Source organism: Siphateles boraxobius, unplaced genomic scaffold, assembly GCF_051911475.1.
Source record: "Siphateles boraxobius isolate OS27281-9 unplaced genomic scaffold, OSU_SipBor_1 66, whole genome shotgun sequence".
In the NCBI taxonomy this organism is placed as follows: domain Eukaryota; kingdom Metazoa; phylum Chordata; class Actinopteri; order Cypriniformes; family Leuciscidae; genus Siphateles; species Siphateles boraxobius.
The window spans coordinates 31,956,266-31,975,947 of NW_027509193.1; the positions used below are offsets into that span (position 1 = coordinate 31,956,266).

General features: G+C 40.0%; 1 protein-coding gene across 1 annotated transcript; it reads left to right on the forward strand.

The window, feature by feature from the left end:
- The first annotated feature begins 353 nt into the window (after positions 1 to 353).
- Positions 354 to 19,025, forward strand: wizb (WIZ zinc finger b). Its single transcript, XM_077213623.1, has 17 exons — positions 354 to 600; positions 1,103 to 1,283; positions 1,595 to 1,772; positions 2,044 to 2,128; positions 3,087 to 3,253; positions 3,352 to 4,839; positions 7,263 to 7,733; positions 7,893 to 8,261; positions 10,847 to 10,996; positions 11,660 to 12,229; positions 12,397 to 12,861; positions 12,972 to 13,487; positions 13,611 to 14,147; positions 14,525 to 14,736; positions 14,846 to 15,137; positions 15,225 to 15,387; positions 16,135 to 19,025. The coding sequence occupies exons 2-17, from the start codon at positions 1,179 to 1,181 to the stop codon at positions 16,397 to 16,399; spliced, it is 6,033 nt and encodes a 2,010-aa protein (XP_077069738.1). The 5' UTR covers positions 354 to 600; positions 1,103 to 1,178; the 3' UTR covers positions 16,400 to 19,025.
- Positions 19,026 to 19,682: the final 657 nt, after the last annotated feature.

Here is a 19,682-nt window from a genome sequence, read left to right on the forward strand (position 1 = left end):
ATCTATTATACTATTATAAAATATATTTTTTATGTAATTACTTAATACATTATAGTATTTATATATTATATAAATAAATGTCCTTAAAAACGTTGCAATATTTTCTATTTTATGTGTATTTTAAGCTGACTCGATTATTTTACAGTTTTTAACTGTAGCATTTTACATTATTTTGTACTTAAAATTAGTGTCGTTTACAATAATGTCATTCAAATACTAATACATGTCCTGAAATTAGTCAGATATGCACCGTTGCTACCGAACCGATCAAGCAAGTCTTGTTCATATCTCAACCTGCTGTGAAAGAGTTACACCGTGGTTGATACATAAACTCCTTTCCCCTCCCCACCAACGTCACCATCCCTCCGAAACTAACAACATGGAGTCCGGTGTTTAGAGTGCAAAGGCGGTCTTCACCGTTTGCTAAACCTAAATGCTTTTCCCGGTGATCCTGAGGGAAGGCTGCGACGCTCCGGGACGCATACAGCGCAACGCACACATGCGATAAGCGCCCGTGCGTTCATATCACTTGAATCCAAATAGGACATGGTGAAAGCGATGTGATTGGACGCAGAGCATTCCAAAGACAGGCCGCTTTCCGTGAGTGTTGCACAATTTCATCCTCACCGTACACATCCTAGGAAATGTTTAACAGTCTCAGATTGTGCTGCTGGGGAAGGACCGCGTATGCAGATGGTCCAGTATTAATATCGCAAGTTATAAACGCATGTGAACTATATAGACGAGCACCATATTTTCGGGAGCCGGTACTAGCCTATTTTTTTCTCCAGTAAAAACGGCCTCCTCTGATATTATCAACGTAGGAAATGAGGCATGATAAAATAGGTCAGACAGAGTGATACTCCTCATGAATTCAACACAGATTTAGTTAGGCTATTCAAATGCACTCTTTCAGAGACTGAATAGCACAGAGCAGTGTGTAATTCATCCCCACATTAACCTCTGGAATTTGTAAACATCTTGCAAATGTTTATTTGTAGATTTTCTTTAAATTGTCCATAAAATGATGAGATAGTCCATATCTATTGCTTTCAGGTGGTCAATCTTAGATTGCATCTTAGTTGTGTTTGTGTTTGTCCAGAAATGGAATTGCTCTTCATAATGTAGGACAGGAGAGGTGGATTGTATTTGCGCACAAGCCTGTGCACCAGAGGATCATGGATCCTGAGGATGATCTCTCGACCGGGGACCCCCAAGATCTGATGTCCAACCAAGGGCTACTGCCTTCAACATCAACATCCTTACTCAACTGCACCTTCCTGGTATAGCCAAGGCCCTAGACAATGGATATTTTTAATGTTTTTTCTTTTTGCATTAATTTATTCCCATTTCCAATGGAAAAAAACAACAACAATTAACTGTTACAATATGAATGTAAAACATTAAATGGGAGTGATTCTTTAAATACAGTTAGATGCCTTTTAATCATAATTATCGTCGCACTGTTATTGTATACATTTCTGATTCCTCTTTTAACAATTAGCGTACACGTGTGAGAATCTTGCAACATTTTATTTCTCTCCTAAACAGAACTATGTAATGTTGGACTTGTTTCAACCCTCTGAACTCACAGGGGGGGTTATTGCATTGTGATGATGTGGAGAAGGGTGATGGAAATGGAGATTCAGAAGGTCCAAACTGCTTTTTCCCCACACTGGAACATTGTGTTAAAGTACAGAGAAGTCCACGCTCTTCAGGCTTTCCCTCATCTCTCACATGGGACTCGGACTCGGAGAAAGAAACCTTGGATGGTAACATTCTTACTTTCATGTCAGTGAAAAATACATGGGTATCTGCCTATCTAAATCATAAACTACTCAAAAAGTCTTGAAATGAGAATTTGCAATCATTCAGCTACATCCACGCTGAACTATTCTGTGTTTTTACTGTGAAACTTGTCTCTCCGTGGAAAGTGTTAATAGTTTTGTTTGTCTACATGCTGTAACTGTGCGTCTACTGCTTTCTGTAAAGTCATGTGTATATTGTTTGTGTTCCTGTGTGGATTCCAATGGTTTATGTCAGAGGAAGAACTTCAGCACTTTTCTAACCCTCATGGTCTGGCTGCTCACAGCCCAGGGAGTCCCACCTCTGTACTACAACAAGACAGGTGAGATGCAGATAATTATATGGAAACACAGGTTTATAGACAGGGGTGCAAATAACATTTTTTGGTCTGGTTCTCAAGGGAGCACCTGGAGATTCTGCTTGGTACTCACACTTTGTGCGGCAAACTTATCCAACAAGCTGTCGTCATCATTTTCTTTCTGACTGCTCTCCTCACTTTAACACTATTTGTTCACTGTAGAAATTAAATATAGGTTCAAGCTGTAATTGTTATTTTATATTGAAATTAATGACACAGACAACAGCAGGATTATTAGACTGCCAATCTAATCCAAAGACTGAATGCACAGATCGAATATACTGACACACATCTGGTTTCTTTCTCAACTGTTCACTTATGACATAACCAAGAGAAAACTTGCCGAGACACGTATAATAATTTTGTGTGTATGTGTCCGTTCAAGCGCGAGTAATCGCGAGTTTGAGGCTTGTCTGAAACGTGCCTCTTTCTTTCTCTCCGTGCGACTTTGCGCACAGATAAGTTTTGCGCAGATGCGCACAATTTTCTCCTCTTCTTTCACTTTTAAAATCGGTTTAATGTGTAAATTGGCAAGACAAAACATGTCCAAATTATAAACTTTCACTCTATGATGGTTAAACTTAGCAGTTAATCTGCAAATCACATGCGTTGCACACCTATTAATAACTAATAATTAATGAACACACTTATCATATTGCTATCTTACCAGAGATGGACAAAAATCCTACTCCAGTAAGTAAACGTGTCTCAGTACCCAAAATGTTGGCACTCAAAAACGCTTCCTTCCACGTTGTCTGCTGCACATTGTTTATTTTTTCCACGCATGGTGACCTGCGCACCAGTTATGTGCACCCCTGTTTATAGAAAGGTGCATATATGAGGATTTTAAATATTGAGGGGTTTCATGGAGATAAATATAGAGCTGAAACCTATTCATCAGTCTTAACATTTATACTTGCAGCTTTGACATTGATCCGTGCCAAGAACCTGTGGAAACCAAGCACTTATTTCTTGATGAAAACCCACTTGCCCCCCTAGAGGTGGAGAATCAAGGAGATGTTACATACAGGGAGCCAACAACAGACTCCAGCCTACCGAAGCGTGCAGCAAAACGTAAAAAAATGAAAAGTACTGTACCTCAAAGCATGTTTGAATTCATGTCAATACCACGATGTGAAATAAAAAAAATACTGAAGTCAATAAAACCTTTCCCTATTTACTTGCAGTGGAAAAAGACAAAGTGAGCCATCTACCAGATAATACACCAAAAGAAGGGTGCCAAAAAGAAGATAAAGATAAGCAGAAAGTCCTTAATTGTAGAGGGCAGGAAGAGAAGATCCCCAAAGAGGCAGATGTATACACCTTCCCAGCAGACTCTGAGCCAGAGAGTCCACCACCTGGACCTTGGGCGCACTGCACCTTCATCCAGCGCAGAAGGAAAAAGAGGGTCATACTGAGGCCTTTCTCTGGTTTAGGCACCTGGCAACGCACAACTGGAGCCGGCAGAAGGACCAGGGGAAAACCCTCTGGAGCAAAGCAGTGTAGGAAAACCGCAAAGGATGGGGTAGGGATGTTCGATTTTAAAGAGGAAAAAACCGATAAGGTACGGGGTAGGCAGAACTCAGCAGTAGACCACCAACTGGATGGAGACCTCTCACAAGAGATTTTCACATGTGTAGAATGTAGCATTTACTTCAAGAAACGTGCCCATCTACGTGAACACATGCTAGAGCATGGCCAGGTCGGTAGACCTGGGAAGAAATGGCAATGTGGAGAGAAAGAAGCTTGGAGCGGACATCTTAATAAGAATGCTTTTGAATGCATAGAGTGTGGTCAGGAGTTTGTAGACAAGGTACTGCTGCTAGATCATCACCGATGCCATGAGGAATCACGGCAGAAAATCCTTGAAGAAATTGGAAAATTAAATGAGGGGGAAAAGCAGGTGGCAGTGCAAGGCAGTTGCAGTAATGCATCGGAGCCAGTCATCCAAGAGTTAACAAAGGTCAACTGTGGCCAGTTTGTGTGTCTTGAGTGCAACTTTAGCTGTGATGTGCCTCAAGAGCTTTCCGAGCACGCAAAGACGCACACCACCCGAAAAAGGGCTGGGGTTTATCGAACTTCACCCCGCTTCCAGCAGAAATCCTGCAAGAAAGGACAGGTCCAGCCCTCTGCAGATGTTACACCAACTTTTATCACTTCACCTCTCAATAAGAGGTACCCCATCCGAGCATCCAAAAAACTTAAAGAAACACAGCCCGACATTGCCCCTTCACAGATGGACTCAAGTTCATTGTCTTGTCAAAGTGCTTCTGCAACCCCAGGAGAAGCCACAGACCAACCTGATAAAGCAACCCTGCACCCAAATACAGACCATGCGGAGGAATCAAGACAAATAGGAGAGACATCTCTGGCTAATTCTATGGAAGAGAATGTTCTACAACCTCAGCACCTAATGTCTCCTCCTCCAAATCCAAGGGGTGTTTCGCGGCGTAAGGATGTGGCATTCAAGGGCATAGGAAAAAAGCGCTCAGTCAGGGCTGCAAAGAAGAAACTGGGGCGCACAAGAGCAAGTACAAGACTTGATCGTAAGTCAACTCTGACTACCGGTGTAACAAAGCAAATCCAAATCTCAAACCAGATTGCAGATAAGGGCCAGAAAGTTGGCATTCCAACACCAGAACCAGTGCATGATTCAAAACAAGACTCTAAAACGGGTAAGTCAATAACAAGTTATAGCACCAAGACCAGTTAATGCTTTGCTGTGTAACTAAACTGGTAAGGTCATAGCAATGGCAAGGCCTCAGTTCCCAGTAAACAGACATGCGGCAGGGCAAAACTTGAATGACCTGCAAGTTGCTTTGGATAAGGTGTTTATGTATACGTCTTCATAAATGTAGTCAGTAAATGTTAACACTTAGCATTGTCAACCCCATTTGTGTAAAGGAAACTATACTTGTCAATTCAATACTTACGTAGGGAACAAGAGAGGATGCAAAATATCGTAAACTAATGGTATATTTATTATTAAGTTATTAATACATTTTTTAGAAAGGTCTTGTTTTTATTTTCCATACAATTCTCGCCATCCACTTATAACATTGTCACATTAAATAATACTGTCAATAACCACCACAACAGAAAAATTAGAATTTGCAGTCACAACATCGTCTTCGATTGGCAACTGGTTAAAGGATTAAATCTCCCCATTCCATTGGTCAGTTATTATAGTTGTGAGATTTAACTTCCCGTTCCATTGGCCGATGCTCACTAATAGCCACTGTTGGTGGTATAGTGACTTTCTTCCTTCAATTTTTACTGTAGGAGAGGAACAGTTAATCCAGTCAGTGGCCATAGTCAGCAAGGACCAATATAATGATGGGAGGCAAATGCCAAGTCTTGAAATTCTAAAAGCACATAGTTGCTTGGCCATAAACTTTTGGGGAAATCCCAGGTTTCATCCTGGGCTTGGACCTGAAGAGCAGCTTCTCAGCCAGCCTCTAAGGAGCAGCAGAGAGGATGGGATTGCTTGAGGGCCAGCAAGCCCAGCTAAGAAACAAGTTACCCCTCGTCCTCATAGAGTCTCTCAGCTCTGACCTCCAAACTCCCTTCTCATACACCAGGGTGATGGCTAAATGATGAGCCGAGCCACAGAGATTCTAAATGGTTGCAGAGTAGTCAAGCCAAAAATGAGAATTCTGTCATCATTTACTTTCCATATTGTTATTCCAAACCCATATGACTTTCTTTCCTCTTTCGAACACAAAAGGAGACATTTAGGCCTTGTTTACACTGTCAGTGAATGTGACCCAGTTCCGATTTTTTGCTCATATGTGACACAAATCAGATATGTTCTAAGACCGTGTAAACAGGAAAAAAAAACCCATGTATTCGGATACTTCGAGATTGGTTTCAGGCCTCGTTCATATGTGGAAATAAATCAGATATAAATCAGATATGTGCCAATGTGACTGTCATGTAAAAAGGCAGATCGGATTTTCTGAGGCATTAGGCTACGTCTCTGCGTTTAATGATGAGAGCAATTCCGACGCATCTGCAAAGGGAGGGATGGTGTCGTAGAGGAGTGTGGACACACGTTGATACAACATATCAAAGGTTGGCCTGCTCATCCTAAAATTTCAGACCCACTGCTTCTCTTTAAAGCCCGCCACGATCTCATGAAAGTGCGTATCTATAGCACAAATTTTATTTATCGTGGCATTTACGGCAAAAAATGTTTTGCGTGCATATTATACGTCGTTTTCGCGTGCATATGATGAATGAGGCATTTATATAGCGCTTTCAATAAGCAATGGTAATTTCAATAATATGCACTTTATGGCGTGTAATACACACGCACTCCACACTAATCCTACCCAAGAGGTTTACAGTGCGTATCATGCATGCAAAAACTATTTTTGGCGTATAAATGGTGCGAGAAATTAATTAGTGGTATAGATACTCACTTTCATGAGATCGTGTTGTATGCTCACACCAGTCCCGAGATCTCTCTAGCATACAATTACTGAATCGTATGCGCTGGCTGCAATGATGGCCCTTTTATTAAAAATCATGGTAATGTTTGGCAAACTTTGCATATAGCGCAGAGCTAGCATCAAGCATATTTCGTGTTCGTCAATCTGTGCAAGAACCCCCTTTAGGCATGCGCAATGTTTCAGATAGAATGGCAAGTGTAAACACATGAATCGGATATGGGTCACAATTGAAAGAACGTGTAAACGGACGGTCAAAAAAAAAACGAATATGCAACAAATTAGAATTGGGCATCAAGACCTGCAGTGTAAACGAGGCCTCATATGGACATTCACAATACTTTTTCCTTTTTTGGAGCCCCTGACCCCAATGCTTTTGTTGTATAGAAAAGATAAGCATGAACATTCTTCAAAATATCTTGTTTCATGTTTCATAAGAAGTCATTTGTGTTTCAGACAACATAAGGGTGAGTAAAAGAAAACAGAATTTCCATTTAGATCAACTTTTATCTTTAACTCAGCTTGCCATCATTCTCATTGCATCCCACAAACTGGAAGCGCAAAATTTCGTTGCGCAATAATCATCTTTGTTTGTTTGTTATTTTTTTCATAACTTCTAAACACTCTTTACCACTCTTTAACCTCAGGGAGTGAGCCACCTGCCAGTGCTCTGGATCTCAAAGCCTGCTCCTCTTCACCAAAGAAGAGCAGTAAAAAGCTTGAAGCACAGGAGGAGGAACCCAAACTCAAAAAAGACAAATCTGATAGTCACAGGAGGAGCAAAGAAGACACACTTGTTGCTGCAAAACTAGAGGATGGTGATGATGATGATAATGAGGATGAAGAAGATGAAGATGATGAAGATGTTGTAAATCGTCTTATTGGTGCATTAACTGAGGAAGATGATGAAGATGATGATAGAGAGGGGTTGTTCAAGAGTGTGGAAAGAAAATGCCCTTATTGCCCAGATCGATTCCATAATGGCATCGGACTAGCCAATCACATTAGGGGTCACTTGAACAGAGTGGGTGTCAGTTACAACGTTAGGCACTTCATCTCCCCAGAGGAGGTTAATGCCATTGAGAAGAAATTCTCCTACCAGAAAAAGAAGAAAAAAGGTTAGGATACTTCTAATTGTAAATGCAGAGGTTTTTTGCCTACTATTGTTAATGTCTGTGAACTTGATGTCTCATAAAAATGTATTTTCCACATCTACGATACAGAACCAAAGGCTTGTGTAACTTTTTTGATGTAATACTTTCCATTGCCACCTCTAGTCGCCAACTTTGACCCGTCAACCTTCAGCGTTATGAGATGCGAGTTCTGCAGTGCCGGCTTTGACACCAGGGCTGGTCTCTCCAGTCATGCCCGAGCCCATCTCAGAGACTTTGGCATCACCAATTGGGAAGTCACGGTTTCTCCCATTAATATTCTCAGAGAGCTTTTTGCCAAGCATCCAGATCTTGTTCTATCCACTGCTCCCACACATACTCTCCAGTCAAATCAAGAGGAAAACTCTGATGAAGAGCAAGAGAGCAGGAAAGATATGAAAGATGAGGAGAACATGACTGCAGATCTTGCCACTCTTTCTTCTCACTCTCCAAAACAGCACTGGAAAGAAAAGCACAATTTCAGTGAACCAGAGGGTAAGTGAATGGGATTTACTTCTTGATTTCTCAAAGAACTTAAAAAGATTGAGCCACGGTCATTACATAGTTATTACTAAGTTCTTTAAATCAATGCAAAAATGTCTGTTAGAAAATAATGATGCACAAAGAAAAATAAAGTCTGACAAAATATATATTGACAATAAATTTAACTTATTTGTTGTACTTATTTGTACAACAAGGACAGATGTTCTTGCTTAGAACTATTAAATCACAAGATGCTTTTTGAAACATTGTAACGTCATTGCTGCATAACAAGGAGGGTTCGCTTGTGGAGTCATACTAGTTCAATTGCATGCTGTAAGCAAAAGGATGGACACATACAAAATAGTAAGATCATTTAATAACACTGAAATTGTAATTGTTGTAGTCATCATAATATCATTTTTAATAAAAAAGTTTGTATTGCATTAGCAAAAATACAAAATCTCACACTATTTTAAATGTAGGCTAGTGTTTACATGTCTTTTCCGAGGTTGATGTGACATTCTAATGTTCTCACATTACTTGCTCATAAGTTACTTTTCTTTTACATAAATAGCCTGCCCTTTACCTCGTCTGCTTTGTAGCCAGAAGTCCAAAATGTTACTAGCCTACTAAAGAGAAACCTCTAAAGCTTGTGGATGCCTTGTGATTATTTGTGATGCTGTCAGGGGCAGTTATAAAAGCAGTTCTAAAGATTTTGTATGGTGCAGAACACTTGATAATTTCTTAATGCAACCTTAGTGAATGTAATTGATGTCTGTCTGGTATTTAATAGTTATCCTAGTCTCCGCCTTTATTCGGTTCGTCACGCCTTGGTGCGTTAGTGCATGTGTGCGGGGCAAAATGGCTGCTTCCACCTCCCCGCAGACACAAACAATAGCGGAAAAATTGTCTGACTGTAGGTGCTGTAATAAGTCCGATGCGCTGCAGCCGCTGAATGGTGAGTGCATGCACTTCCGCACAGTGCATGGGGATGCATGAAAGATGCATATGATCGGAGCTTAGCCACTTTTCAAGCTTGCATGGCATGCAATCGTGTTAACATTTAAGACAAGCTCCTGTCATACCCGATGTGCATTTTAAATTACTGATGCCTGAAATGGACAGAGTGTTCGTACGAAAGCCACTGATTGCCCTACTGTCTGTCACTTTTCTATCTGAAAAGTGAAGATATGTGACATTATGCGCTCAGGTACTTAATAAACGCTGGTTTTGATGTCTTGTCAAAATGACGGCTTATTTTTTCAGTGTATATGTGTGTTATGATTACCGAAATTAGGCTGAATCTTCGCCATTTTACTTAAGGTGCTTTTTTAATGTTGAAATGGAGCGCGCCAACGCTTAATTTCTTGATTCTTTTTTCTTTTTCCGCGCACTTTCAGAAAAACGTTTTAGAACAGAATAATGACAACGCTGCTTGTGTTCTTTTATGTTGTCCTGAATAAGTTATTTAAGGGTTGGCTTTAATCTTTAACTTACTACATTTAATGTCTTTTGTCTATTTGTCTGGTTATTTCATGCGATGTATTACAATGAATTTTCATGTTCAGTCTGAGGACAAAAAGGGCTGATGTTGCTAGAATTGTGTCTAGGACAGATCAAATGACAGAACAGAAACGCCCACCGCAGGAACGCGTTCACAGCTTATTATATTGAAAATGCTGAGAAGAGCAAGACCAGCAGGAGCTTCAAAAGAAAAACACTGTGTGCCACGAATGTTGTAGGCCTGCTGAATTTACCTCTGGGATGAATCAAATATAGGTTGTGTTCATCTAATTGTTAGACTTGAGCAAGTCAGATAATCCTGTTGTTTTATAATCTAGTTGTCTGAAAATGTAGTTAAACTAGAATAGTAGCCTATAACCGTGTGGCTTTTTAAGGTCAAGACTATTGCTTTTAGCTGTACCTATGGTTTCATCTCCAAAGTTTGTCCTTTTTAAAAACACTAAGTCAATAACTACAGTAAGTTTAATGCTGCCTCAAATTGCAATCTACTGTGAAAGGCCAGATTTAGCAGGGTGCTGAGTGGGGTGGGCTATGCTCATCTAACATTTTCTCTGTGGAACATGATGCTTCAGTTGTCAGAAAAAAATAAAATGAGTTAGAAAAAAGTGTTCAGACACAGATGAATATGTTAAACTTTTGCCAAAAGAAGTGAAAGACTAATGTTATGAAATACGATCGGAAATGGTGTACTATAATCTCAAAGTTCAAGCAATAAATTGATGGGAATTTTAAGGGCTATATTAATTAATTGAAATTACTTATTTTATCTTTTGATGAAATTTACATCAAACAATACAATGTATTTTGTTATTGCCCTGTACGTTTCTGTCCCCATAATGAAAAAAATATTTACCAGGAGTCTTTTAGCAAAACTCTCAAAATCACATAGTCAATTAAGCATGAATTAACAAGGAATTATTTTATTTTATTATTTATTATGTGCATATGGTGAAGGGAAAGCTTGTAACTTATAGTTTTAGGGAAACATTAATTTCAGACCTTTGTGGTTGTCCCTGAAAGGCTTTGACTATTTAGCTAATTTAAAAATCCTGTCTCTGTCTGTGCATATTCAGGTGGGGAGGAGGCAGAGGATGAGGAAGAGGAAGATGAAGAAGAGGAGGCCCAAATGCCCCTTACGGATAAGTTGGCCCCAAGTCCAGAAGAAAAGACCCTGCTTACTCTAGAGGAACAGAGCCCTGAATGTAAAGAGACCGATTCTATGGGTAATTTGAATTTCATTTTATCTCAACTCTTTTAATCTGCTTTTAAAGGAATGGCTCACCCAAAAATCCAAATGTAAAATTTTTGAAGAATATATTACATTCTTTAAAAATTCACCCTTTTTGTTCCACAGAAAAATAAATTCATACAGGTTTGGAATGACTTGATAGTGAGTTATTGTGGACATGAATTTTTATTTTTAGATTAAGTATTCCTTTAAATCCACCTGATGCCGCTAGTTTTAATTGCATCTACATGGATTATTGAGCTGATGTGATGAAACATCATATACATTTGGCCTTATTGGCCTTGTCTGCCACCTTGATTTTCCTGTCTTTTTACGTGACATTTATCAACTAATCAAAATTAGTTTTTATTTCCACAGTGGAGAGTCAGTAAATTACTATTTACACTGCTTTTTGATTAACTGTGCAATCTTGAAAAGACCAAATGTTAATACCCTCCAATACTCAATTGAGAAGGCTAACAATCTGATCACCTCAGGATGTGGTTTGACATGCATACAAGATGAAACGCATTCCAAGAGTAAATGCATCCTGTTGTTCAAGCCATACATACCCAATTGGTTAGCAATCCCATCTATCAAAATTCATGAAGTGAATAAGTGTATATAGGCCTTGTATCAACATTTCTCTGTTTTCCAGGCTCCAACTTGTTGAAATGTGAGTTTTGTGGTGCTACATTTGAGACACGTCGTGGTTTGTCTAGCCATGCCCGCTCTCACCTACGGCAGCTGGGCGTTGGCATGTCGGAGAACAGTGGAGCACCCATTGATCTCCTACACAAAATCACTAAGGAACGTTCAATTGATGCATGCTTCACTGGCACCTGCCCTACTATGGAATCATCTAAGAAGCCCCAGCACCATGCCCCTATTGTTCCTATACCTAGCCCCACAAAAGATGTTGAAACTGAAGAACGACTGCTGGACACAAAGCCCCCTGTCCCGTTTTCTGTAGCTGGTTCCGCTATTAAAGTTTCCTCTTCCCCAACTACTCCATCTGCAGCTGGCTCTCTGCCTTCCTCTCCATTTGTAAAGTCTCGATCCCCTTCCCCAGTGCTGAGAAAGGCTCCCATCTCTTCCTTACTACCCGTGTCTTCCCCACTGCGATCCCAGGAGCATAAGGCCTTAGGAAAGAAACAGTCTACAAACCTCTCCAGTCCAACCAAACCATTCTGGGCACCGCAAGAGACTGATGCCCCTTTGAACCTTAGTAAGAAAGCATTTAATATACTAAATACTAATTAAGAATTTCAACAAAATTGTTTGCGATTAGTTTTTATAGTGTTGGGGTCATCAAATGATCCTTCTTGCAAATTTATTGTCTATATGTCCATAAAATTTCTTCAACTTTTCTGTTCCTCTCACTTTCTTTTCTAGCAATGGACATGGACTCTAAAGATATTATTTGCCAGTTGTGTGGTGCATGGTTTGAAACAAGAAAAGGCCTTTCAAGTCATGCCCGTGCACATTTGCGCCATTTTGGGATTGAGTATTCAGAATCCAAGGGCTCCCCCATTGACTTACTCAACCGTTTCATCTTGACTGATGACTTTAAGCACAAAGCAAATTCTTTTCTCTCTGACGGTCCTGAGGACCTGAGGTCCAAGAAGATCAGCGTGACTTCCCTCTTACCGTCCGCTTCCACTTCTTCCTCTAAGAGACATATTCCCTCCAGCCCTGTCCTATATAAAATGCCGACTTCTTCTTTGAAGACAGCCATTGGCTCCAAAGCTACCTCATCTTCTACCCACACCATGTTGGGCCCACCCCCAAAGAAGCTGAAACCCTCCTCTTTGCAGGTCCTTCGTTTCAGTGGTGGGGAAGTGATGTCCTTTCCTATAGGTAACAACTTTTATGTGTTTTGCATGTCCTTGTTTATTCTTTGCTAATTACATGAGAAATTTACACGCATTAACTTAAGTCTGATAGATTGTTCTGTACACTTCTATCAGAGCCAATGAAAGACGTGGGCTGCGAATTCTGTGGAGAACTTTTTGAGAACCGCAAAGGCCTCTCCAGTCATGCTCGCTCCCATCTGCGCCAACTTGGCATCACAGAATGGTCTGTGAATGGTTCACCTATTGACACACTAAAAGAGATTATAGTCCGTCGAGGCCTACCGTCCATCATGCCTTTGAAGTCCCCCAAATCCCCTTGTTCTTCTCCGGGCCTAGGAATGCCTCGTCCTGCGGTCCAGTCCTCTTCCCCACCAGTGAAAGTTCTTGGGCGCCTACCTTTCCACTTTGCCAAAACACCAAGCCACAACCATACTACTTATCGCAAAATGTCTCCTTCGACATCTGCTGCCAGTTCCCCCCAAACAGTAGAGCTGGTTAAGCCAAAACCAGAGCCTGAAATTGTAGAAGTTACTATGAAAGGATCAGACATGGGAGTAAATAAAGGCTACAGTCCAGAGCCATTACATTCCAGTTTAATTACTTCAGATAATGTTTATCCAGTCAATTTGGGTAAGTTTTTTGGGGGGTTTTCACACCTGTAGTCTATGTTTGTTTGTTTACTTTTATCATGTTTAATTTTGTTAATGGATGACTGAATCATCTGTTGTCATTTTACGGTCTTTCCTCCTACAGTCATGACTCAGGAGAAGGAACCTTCCCGTGATATTCGCTGTGAATTCTGTGGTGAATTCTTCGAAAACCGCAAAGGCCTCTCAAGCCACGCACGATCACACTTGAGGCATATGGGTATCACAGAGTGGTCTGTAAATGGCTCACCCATTGACACACTGTGGGAAGTCATGAGGAGACAGGGCACAACCCCTGCATCTGTTACCTTGGGCATAAAGGAGGAACTAGGACAGGATGGTGGAATTTCATTGAACAGTCCAGGCTATCATACCTCTGCACTGTCCCGCAAATCACCTCTTAATCTGTTACACTCTGGTTCGCGCCTTCATAAGCATGGGCTGGGAAGCATGACCTTGTCCCCCACCTCACCTGTGGGGAAGATTTTTGGAGTGTCTCCACTGAAGAAGAAGGTGCTGGTGGAGGAGGGACAGCCAGGAGAGAAGACATTGCTCATCCAATCTAAAAACTTCTCGCCTCCCCCACAGGACTATTCCTTTAGGGGTAAAGCCTCAACGGAGAAGCATGGGATAGGCCACATGGGTAAGGGTATATTTTTGTAAAACTCCTTATTTGGTTCTTCTTCATAACATTGTTTGAAGACTATTTGTAGTTCAATGTCTTTGTTGCTTCCATGTTTGCACAAGAATGACTCTCAAATAAATAATAGACCCCAATTCAGAATTTCAAGACTAGAGCCAATCAAGTTTGTGGTTATAAGCAAAAATATGTAATAAAAATTATCCTATTTGCTTTTTTATATATAGATGTTTCTGGTGTTATTGTGAAATGTTAATTGTTTGCTTGTTTAGCATTTTTTTTCCCGTTTTGAATGTCCTGATTTACTTCGAAATACGTGAAATGGGTTGTGAATAGTCTAAAAAACAAGGTAGCTTCATCTTTTTGTTTTTCCTTTTCAGATGCTAGTTGTGAACTCTGTGGATTCTACTTTGAGAACCGGAAAGCATTGGCCAGTCATGCTCGGGCACATTTACGACAGTTTGGTGTGACAGAGTGGTGTGTAAATGGTTCGCCTATCGAGACGCTGAGTGCCTGGATACGTAGCCGTCCTCAGAAGGCAGCAGAGATGCAGCAAAGTTATGTCCAAGGAGCCCGCTATACCCAAAAGAAAGTATGAAAGCAACTACTCCCCAGTAATTGAAATTCTGTGGTGTCTAGCTGTGAAAACATGAAAAGATTGCTCTTTTTATATCAATAAAAATGTCTGTATTATTTTGCAGAGGTGCAGTTCCACTCTCTCACCATCCTGTAACTCTGTCCCTACAACTCCTGTTTCCCAAAAGCCTGCTGTGTCCAAATGGGCATCTCTCACTTTGCCTCAAAAGAGGGCAATTGAACGTGATGCCAACAGTTGTTCATGGGGGTTGTCATCGCGAGGAACAGACACAAAAAGCAGGAGTGGAAGTTCCACTCAGCATGGCCTTATTCCACAGCCTGGCGGCCATCATTCCAATAACGCTCTTCAACATGCACAGGTGGCCCATAGTGAACTCAACGTGCGTTTGCCACGAGGTCTGAGCAAAACTTTAATCTCTTCGTCTTCATTTTTCCCTATGTATTTCCAAAATTGTACCTAAGCTGCGATTTCATTCTCTTAAGGATTTGAGAGACGGCCACTTAAACACCCGTCACATGCTGAAGTGGGGGAGGGAGAGAGTTGCCCCCCAAAGCCTCGCTCCAGTACCATTCCTGCCCTTGTGCCAAAGCCCCCCTCCATCCCACTGGTTAGACTTGTGGGTAAAATTTACTCGCTCAAGTGCCGGTGAGTTGTACTTGCATATCAAGTCTTGTTCATAATCTAGTGAGCTGCCTGGATATCTACAGCCTACATAACTAGAATGCTAACTGAAATGGAAACTAGTAAGTGACTCTTAACCAGAATCATAGATCTAGATAGATACATAGCTTTGGTCTGAAACTTTGTATTTATCTTTTCGTGGGATCTTTGTGTTGTGAGCATGTCTATGATGCCTAAGATGCCTTAATATCTTGGTAGTCAGTAGGGCTGTTCGATTCCTGGTTCTGGAATCGATGGGAGTTGATTCCAAGAATCGATTCCTCACTGTTGTTTTCTATTCTTTTTCTATTTTTTTTTTAGATTGCAGGATCCTAATCTCATCATGGATAAAGGATTATTTGTAATATAAAAAATAAATTTCTATAGCACTGATTGATTTTACTATTATCAAGCGAGAGGCAAATTAATGATACGCTTTGTTGAAATGAAAAAGGTTATAAATGAGGAGTTCCTTGAAGGAATCTATTACAACCTTTGGAATCGACTCTTGATTCCCAAGGCCTCAGAATCGATTCCCAGCCCTAGTAGTCAGTTCATTCGGTTTTGGAACAGCTAGTGTACATGTAGTTTATTTAAGATCATATTTATGTCCTTAGTGTAGATGAAGCCTTGGTGTGTTGATGATATTTTTAAAATAGCTTAGACATTTCTTTTTACAAATGTGTAAGCCCTCAGAACCGTATCTTTTATTTGTAATTCATTTTTTTTTAGGTTCTGTGACATGGAGTTTCACGGCCCTCTCTCGGTACAGGAGGACTGGATCAGGCACCTGCAGCAGCACATCCTCAATCTTAACTACAACAAGACTGCATCACCCACAAACAACACTCGTGTCCAAAGTGACACTCCTGCTCCAAACCCCATTGTCTCAGCTGCTACCTCCTCTTCCACTACAACCACAGCTCCTGCCACAACCCTGTCCACGCCCTCTCCAATGCCCACTTCAGCCTCCACACCTACACCCACTCTCAACTAAGTCTTCGTGGGGTGTCCGGCAACAGTAAAGCCAATTCCTTCGCCTGCAAATTGGTCAATATGACCATATGTATGGGAGGCCATCATCTTCGCCAGTTATATATATATATATATATATATATATTTGTTCTTTTTGGTTTCTGTATTGCTCATCTTTGAATATTTCTATCTCTGATCAAACGGAGAGAATTGAAAATTCTCAGCTAGCGACCTTCTTACCCTGACCTACATCACAAGCATCTGTTATGATTCAGGCGTGAGGTAGGTGTGTTGCCATGACAGTTATCATCTCCCTTTTGCCTCGAAAGGATTGATCATTATTTATGGGGAAAAAAATTCACAGTACAATGCAACGTTTCATGCATTTATGCTTTGGAAAGGAGAAAGAGTATGTGGTGATTTCAGTTTTGTAAGCTACCTGGCCCTTATGCCCAATGCCTAAAATGTGTTGTTCAAGAGGAACTCTTAAGACTACAGCAAAACCGTTTAGCTTACCTAATGTATTGTTAAATCGTCGACAAATCAGAATTACAATCAAAAAGGCACAGAGATAAAACTATAAAGCACTTAGACAAAAGGCCTTGGCCCTTTGAAACAAAGCTTTTCTGTTTCTAGCATTTGCAAGTTCATAGTTTGTAGCTGTTTTAACTGTGATAATTAAGTACAAGCTTGCACTGCCATGCAGTTATAAAAAGAAGTAAGATGTTTGTTTTAAGCAGACATAGATGGGTTCATGTCAAAACGAGACAGGCTTTTCCTTTTCTGTTCCTTTGGATCCTTTTTTGCTCCATTGCTAAGGGGTCATTATCCCTCTGCAATCTTGATGTTTATATTCTCAGTTGAATCTTGCAACTTAGAGATGATCAAACTTGTCTAGAACCATTTGCTGCTAAATATTTAAATAAGCTAAGCACACTTAGTTAAATGCATTGTTTTAGCACGTCAAACATTTGTACAAAATAAGCATGAATAATTACTTCATGCCTTCCAGTTGTATTCAAACATATGTATATGCCTTCATTGCTCATACAGCACATTATTTTGTAGCACGTTTGCACAAGTTTATGCGATGCTTTGCATAATGCTTTGAAGATTTTGATCCTAGATCGCTCCATTTTCACAGCAGCTTTTGTATTATTTCTGTGCTTGACACAATGTAAACTCCAAATGAAACCGTTGACTCCGCTGTCTAAAAGTCTTCTGGTTGCTTTTTAAACGATAATGAAGCTTTCTGGGAAATTGCCTTGGAAGTTAATGTGCTGAAGTATTTTAGTGTTATAAAAGTTCCCCCCACCCCCCACCCAGATTTCAAAAGAACCCAAATTGATGGCTCTTTTGAATGTTGAATGAACTGAACTATTTGGCTACACTACATTGAATGTTTTACAAGAGTAAAAAGACGATGCACTTTTATCTGCAACCAATTAGGGAGCGTTTGTGTGTTTAAACTCTTGTATATATAAATATATATATATATATATATATTTTGTTTTTTTCTGAGCATAAAGTGCTAAATGCATATGTATGACGCTTTTATTCTTAAGAAGTTTTTCCCTGTACCAATCTGAAGGCGTTTTCACAAAAACAAAAGCAAGAAAAGGATTTTAAGAACTGTTTAAATTTGTCAGTGACAGAATGTGCCAAAGAGGACGTCACACATGTTTTGGTAGCTTTGGTAGCTTTAGCTTTTGCAAGTCCCCGTTCTGTTTTGCCTATGAGAAGTGGACGGTGGCAGCAGATTTGCTGCTGTGGATTTGCTTTAAAATAAATAGAAATTGACAACCAAGTATAGTTTACTATGTGAGTATACCATACAAGTTCACCATACTCATGGTGCTTGATTCATCCAAGAATTGACTGTCGACTTTTACTGCAAAAACAGTGACTGCCTCCCAAACATACGAGTGCTTTTTTTAATGTTTCCGTATCTGGAAACAAACTGCAATGACAAATAGGTCCACTATGGATGTTTGTTGCAGCTTTCACGACTTAACTCTGACTGTTAGGTTTTTAGTATTCCAAAAGGGAATAATATTGATATATCTTACCTAACATATGTATAGACAAGAAGAAGATAGTAACAGTTTAACACTTCAAATGTGATCTTTGTGAATTTATTTCAATTTTTAATGCTGTGTATTTTTTTAATGAGATGTGCATTCCTTTACTTGCAGTTACATACCAGTGGAATAGATCAGTGTTTTTATTTTTTATTCTGTCAGTTTCTCTTTTAAGATTAAGTACTTTGGTGCTCATGTGAACAGTTGGATGTGAATGGATTTTTAATTGAAGATTGTTTCAAAGGGAGATTGTTAAGTCCTCGTCTAAGGACTCTAAAAACGTGTCTTAAATGCAACTGCTATGTATGTTGTTATTGGTTAGTTGGGTCATTTTGTGACTGTTGCCCAGTTGGCATGTGCTTCACAGCAGATGGTGTAAGATCTCCTAAAGATCTCCTCAGCTGGTTTAGACTGCAGTCTCTGTACAAGTATTTGTGTTCTATGAGAGAGAGGAAAACTTGACTTTTTGTGACTGAAAGAGAGAAGTGCCATGGAAGTGTTGACCAGAGACTGATTCATGTGAATCTGCTCTTGAATGAAAATCATTAAATGTGCTCTAAAATCTCAGCAAGTTGTGCACTCGTCATTTTTGATTCATAACTCAGCAGGATGATCAACAACGCCCTGATTTAATTGGACGGAGTCTAACATTCCTTTGCATACATCTTATCAGTGCTGGGTATTGTAAACAGTCCGATAGCAAAACAAAGTTAGTAAATGGTTAAAGTGGATGTGATGGGAACACGGTGATAACAAGCTTCCTGAAATCTTGTTCTAAATCTGTAAAACGTGTGCCGCTTTCCATAAAGGGCACAAATCACGTTTTTCTAGTGAGAGCTATGGGGAAAAAAACGATAAATTGGCAAGCAAAGTAGCAACATCCAGTGTGTAGGCCAAATTCAAAATGGTCGTTTGTTCTGTAGGACTGGGTGTCGATTCAGAGGCATTGGGAATTGAGAGTCTATTCCTAAAAATTCCGTAATCGAACAGTCCCACCATCATACAGCATCATAATAATGACATAATCTGTTTTAATATTTATTTAATTGTAGTCAAAAATTGGAGAAGGAACCCAAGACCCTATGAACCCTTTCTACTGACAAATAAATAATCTCATTACATTTTCTCTGTTTTTTTATGCTGTTCATCAAGCTAAACCATTACACCGTATTACTCAAGTTAAAAGAGAATATGTAAAGTATTAAAAAGAGTTCTCTCAAATTA